General features: G+C 33.2%; 1 protein-coding gene across 1 annotated transcript in view; it reads right to left on the bottom strand.

Annotated features, from left to right (window-relative positions):
- Positions 1 to 6,000, bottom strand: part of LOC135212193 (uncharacterized) — a 236,110-nt gene that overhangs the window by 95,460 nt on the left and 134,650 nt on the right. The window contains exons 26-28 of the mRNA XM_064245638.1: positions 5,385 to 5,491; positions 4,953 to 5,134; positions 2,041 to 2,116 (exon numbers count right to left, since the gene is read on the bottom strand). Of these exons, the coding sequence (XP_064101708.1) occupies positions 2,041 to 2,116; positions 4,953 to 5,134; positions 5,385 to 5,491 (365 nt within the window). The remainder of the gene's footprint in view (positions 1 to 2,040; positions 2,117 to 4,952; positions 5,135 to 5,384; positions 5,492 to 6,000) is intronic.

Here is a 6,000-nt window from a genome sequence, read left to right as displayed (position 1 = left end):
ATTTGTACTTTTAAGGAAATGCTTATTTGGCTGACAAAATTGCACATCTCTTATAAAATCAGATGTGCCATTGCTCTCTTGAAAAACTTTCAATGCATCTGTAATTCTGCTGGTCTTTATAAGAGTATCACCTCTGTTATATGACCAATTTATAATCAATGCAGTTTGTTATTTGCATAATTCTCGAAGATGACCGACATACCCTTTTACATAACTTTATCATAGAATACTAAAGAAAAATCTTAATTTTGCAAAAGGCAGTGTAGAAGTGATCACTACTCATTTTATGAAAGTGGGAATCTAGCCATATCGAAAATATATAACAGAATGAAATTTACTAAAAATGTGGTTTACAAGTTCTTCTAGCTTTAAATTTTAAGTAGCCTGAAAAATATTGTAAACAAAGGAATCTTGTAATTTCTCTAAACGAATCCCTCCACTGACTACATTTTGTTAGTGTATGGCTTCAGAATGTTTTTGAAAAGTTTGAGAAGGTACTGGTGCTACCCTCCAGAATGGTCTGAAGTCAGTACGTATTACGGTGGCATACGCCTTACAGTATGCATTTTTTCCCAAGAAAGATTTATTTCTGCAATGCTAAATATATTATTATTACCCTCTTCACTTGAAACTGAAAAAATACTGATATTTAAAACAAAACAAAAAAATATATGTAGGCATAAAGATGATGTTATTAGCTCCTCAGTAAGTCGGATGAGCCATTCTTTGTGCAGCCTGCCACAGACATGACCATAATTCAGACTACGTACAAAGATTATTATTCAAACAAAAGACTAAATTGACTTACCAATTACTATACAGTATGTATAACTATACAGTAATATTACATTTGACAGAAAGGTGACACTTATCAAATGGAAATATAGACAAGATCCTCAAAATGGAAACCAACTCTCTCTTTATCTCTTACTATAACTCCCTCAAATATGTGGCTTTTATAACACAGTGTACTAGTTCTATAATCCCTTTTTTGGCATTTTCAGCATTTTATGGAATGGAGTGTTATCTCTCTAGCTACTTTTTTACGTAACTGAATCCAAAGACAAGTAAATAGATAAAATACTGTTAAGCCAGTAACAAAACTTCAATAGTATCAATTTTTAATTAAATATAAGATGAGAAGATTAAAAGATCATTTCAAACTAATTGTCAATTGTCTATGGAAAAAGCTACAGAGTATATTTTGTCAACTCATGAAGTTATTTTGAGATATTATATTAGTCTGCAAATAAAATCAAAACTAACACATGGCTGAATATAAAAGTGACAGATTTATAGTCATTAAGGCACAACAGTCGAAAATGCAAGTATGTTTTGAATCTGAGAGCTATTATTTCCTTAAATGGATATTTGTGAAAGTTGACAGACTGATTTATAAAAGGGATTTTGACGAAGGAAAAATCTATTTCTGGGGAGAGACCTGTGTCGCCCGGTGAAAAGGATCTTGCTATCCACTTTTCTACTATTTATACTAGAAAAGTGGATAGCAGGATCCTTTTCACCGACGAACACAGGTCGACCCAGAAAACCTACGTTATCAACATAACCCTCAGGGACACTTTGTCATTCAGCTATAAAGATAGTAACAAGAGGTAGTTGGAGGTTGGAAAATAAGATCAAACAGATCCAAAAAAAATAAAGATGAAAAACGAAAATCTAAAGATGGAGCTGGGAGAAATCTCCACAGTTGAAGTAAGAGGAGCTGGACAGCAAGACTGAAAAAGGAAGTAAGAAGGGAGATATAGTTAAAGGCTATAAAAAGTGGGCATAGCTAGGAACCGAAGGGACGCTAAAAACACCCTTCAGTACTGTAATGCCTACAGTATACTAGATAAGGTGCACTGATGGCACTAACCCCCTATACGGATATTTGGGTGTAGGGGCAGATTTTCCTTTAGCAAATAAACAGTAATTACAGCTCTGCTACAAATAAACTGCACATAAGTACATATCATTCCCTCTTAATCAATTTAAAAGAGAGAGAGAGAGAGAGAGAGAGAGAGAATTTTCATAACATACCTTCAACAGTAACAGTAATTGGATCTGAGACTTGCAGAGGGTTTACAGCATAGATTTTCACAGTGTATCTTCCTGGCTGAAAGGGTAAATGGAATATACAGTACAAATCATTTCCATAACTTATGCGATATCATTATATAAAAGAATAACCTCTTGTGGATACCACAATAATACATATTTCATACTTTAATATGTAATATTAATATTTACATGCTAAATTTTCTTACATGGCCACTGCCTTCATATTTATGGCAATGTTCTTAATCTTGTTCTAACATATATTCAAGCCAAAGTTGAAACCAACATTTGTAAATTCATTGGAAATTTCAATTACTATTTCATAGTGAAAACCATCAATTAATCAATGTTCCCAGCATTGTTTAAAGAGAAAACAGAAAAAACTAAAGGTGAATATGTAGACAAATAGTTTATGTAAATTAAAAATAACTATCACTCATAAATAAGCTGAATGAGACATTGCAAATTTCAGCAGGTACTATCCTCTTGAAAACTAATAAACCCCAGATAATTAATCAATCATTTTTCAATGATACTTGTAAACAATCACTCTGATAATCAGACATATGGAGACTTGATAGCTTCCACTTTAATACCAGATACTTTACTGAAACCTGCTAGAAATACTTAAAAAGATTTCCCAGAAGAATTATAATATCACAGTAATTTGAAAATAAAACTACAAGAAATAACTATGTTAACATTCTTCATCTTTGGATCTACTGCACCTTTTCCTCCATAATCAGCTAAAGTTGGGGAAATAGTAACTAACCATATGGGAAGACCTGAGCTAAACCCTCAGAATCTTTCAGGCTGAACAGTCATTAACTTATGGGCCTCTTTCTGCTGTTTAAATTCATTTAATGGATATTTAGAAGAATTCAAAATACCCAGGCTCTTCAGGTGGGAAGATTCCAAATTATTTTTAGAAAGATGTGTATGCTTCTTTTCTCAGATTCAGCACATTTCCTCATTTTTAACCTAAATAATTTTTTTCCAAAAGAGTATAAATTATGCAATTGAAAGCCCGTTCCAAAGGGCTGAGGAAGCAATGTTAGCAACAATCACAGGTATTACTCAGTCGTTTCCTTGGTCTTTGAGGACACTGAAAAGATGAACTTTAAACACCAATAGCAATACTTTTATCCTAGACACCTGATGCCTGTGAAAAGTGCTGAGATCTCTAGTTGATTTTGTTTATGGTGATCCTCCTTTTATCACATTTAGTATAATCGTGAGTCTTATATGTATCTTTGCCCATGTATGTTACTTGTAGGTGCTCATGAGTTCTCATGTATTTGTTTCATGATAACCTAGACATAAATAAACTTATAACAAAAGGTTGTAAAAGCTCTTCAAACAATGAAAGTTATGACTGATATCTACCCAGATGAAGCTCAAAAAAATTACTTCATATTTTGCTGCATAAACTTCAGATAATTATAACAATGGTGTATTTTGTAAGACATAGAACACTAGGCCTTTTCAAGATATCTATGCATAAACAAGACTCAAGTGTGTGGTGCTGAAATCCACGGTGTATGGCACACCAATTAACCCTCAACATTCCTATAATTATTTTTCACCTAAATAACATGAATTTTCAGACAATTTTCAAGCTGTTGGATACCACATGTCTCTACAGTTATCTAATTCATAACTCGATCTTTTCACCACCTTCTGGCCATGGCTCTTAGCATTCTATGGCTACATCTTTTCAAAATTTCTATTTTCTTTGCCAGTACCACGGCCTCTGCTGCACAGGGTAGAGCAGGCCATAAGCGCCCCCTACACAATCAAAATATTATTGACATACAATATACTGACTATTATTGTGCATATGTGTCTCCCACTACATGGCTCCACATTATTGTTCAGTATTGTCAGTCGAGCGAAGGATTTCAGAGAGACATCATGACAGACACTGGTGTTGCTTTAATCATAATGGCAGAATAGTCTGCAATTCTGATTAAAGAAAAGAGAAAAAAGACGAATCTCATCAAAATACCTTAACACTGATTGATGTGCCTCAACTGAATCAGCCCTAGATTTCTGTGAACTTATAACTTTTGCAAATATTTTTCTAAAATTTGTTCTGAATGAATTTATTTTCTTTCTTACACATTTCTTGTAGCCTCTGGATATTTCATTAAACTTTTTCAACAAGATCTCATATGCACTGTCTTTCTTTTGTCTGTCACCGTATTCTTTACTTACAGTTGCATGATTTCTAGTAAGAGTTGTCGATCATCCTTCTTGCAAGACATGTAAATGGTATGAGGGCAAGAAGCACACTGAAAGGATTTTGCGCAATGTTACCCTCACACTAATAAATATATTTGTCTTGTGAAATAAAATATCAAATTCCTTTTGATTTTGTCAATATATAGTGTCATTCTTCAATACTATCACTACACTTTCAATATTGTACAAAACAGATTATTTCACAATTGATTGTGTATGGGAAGCTTTAGGCATGTGCACTTATATTTTATCTGCAAACTAATGAGATATTTCTTTTAAACATTAGTCTAGCAGCCTCTTTTCAATATTCAGGGTGTTGCAACCCTTATTACTTGTATCCCTAAAATTATCTCTTCCATAGTCCTGTACATCCCCAAGGTAACCTGCACCTTTACCACCTCCCTCTCGTCTTCATTTGCTCTTCTTACACATTTTGGTAATTAAAAATCTTTTGTTTAATGTATATCTTGCAATCCTAAGAGTCGCTTCCAACAGTCTCTTACATTCAGTACACAGTGCTAAGTTCACCAACAAAGGTTACCTTACCCATAAAAAGCCTTGGCCACTCTCCTCATTGTACAGTTTTGCTTATATGATTTTAAGTCCCATCTATAATCTACACAAGGATATTCATTAATTTTTAACCTTACCTTATCAAATTTTAAATCCAGTGTGTCTGATGTACTGTTACCAAGCGTGGTACCATTTAGTAATTTAGCATAATAATAGAATACAGTCCCCTGTTTTAACTTCATGACAAAGCTCACATTTCTTTCAACAGGAAATTGGTCATGTGCTGGTCCATATCCTTCATATAACTTGGTACCCCCCCCTGTAAATTAAAAAAAAATACATTTGAAAAAAAGACAAATGGAAGGCAATCAGTTCTAATTTAAAGTGAGCATCAGTTTCACGCCATATGACCATGTGGCGCATGAGCATTGTTCACCTGTCGGATATTAACATTCTTACGTGGGAGAAAGCTTTTTCTGGGAAACATTTCATAACAAACAAATCTAAAGGATTTTAAATATCCAATAATGATGAATAGAAATACTTCATAAATACTATCTTTAACTCACCTACTGGAAGGAATGGAAGGAACATTGGGTTTGCATTAACTCCTTCAATGCTAGCATACACAGCTACCTGTGATGTCATGACAAATCTACTGGCATTATTTTTACAGCTGTAAAGAAAATATGCAAGGATTCAATCACAAGAGGGACTATTTGTATACTTATGTTACTTCAAGAGCATATAACAGTAATTAACAAAGATCCTCATTCATTTATAAGATTACAAGTACATATAATAAGTTTAGTTTATAATGAAAATATATTTAATCCTTCCCAGGCTCAACAAATTCTGCAGCATTTGTTATAATGAATGAAAACCGAATGATATTTGTTCACTGTTCACATACTGTAATAAAACCTTATCACAAAAACTTGCCTTCTTCAATATCTATAAAATTAATGGTAATTATAATAATGCCAGCAATTAATTTATGAAGGCATAATGACAAAACAGCCAAATCTTTTTTCTTACTTCAGGGACAGCATAGAACTATTATTATTTCAATGTATGTTTTGAGAAATATAAAAGTCATCTTTACTCCTAATCAGTGTATAGTTAAAGTTCTGTATGACTGTTTTTGGCTTCTTTATATGGAGCCAAATTCTCACTTCCTCACAA

This window comes from Macrobrachium nipponense, chromosome 40 (genome assembly GCF_015104395.2).
Source record: "Macrobrachium nipponense isolate FS-2020 chromosome 40, ASM1510439v2, whole genome shotgun sequence".
Classification (NCBI taxonomy): domain Eukaryota; kingdom Metazoa; phylum Arthropoda; class Malacostraca; order Decapoda; family Palaemonidae; genus Macrobrachium; species Macrobrachium nipponense.
This window is presented reverse-complemented; position numbering and strand designations above follow the sequence as displayed.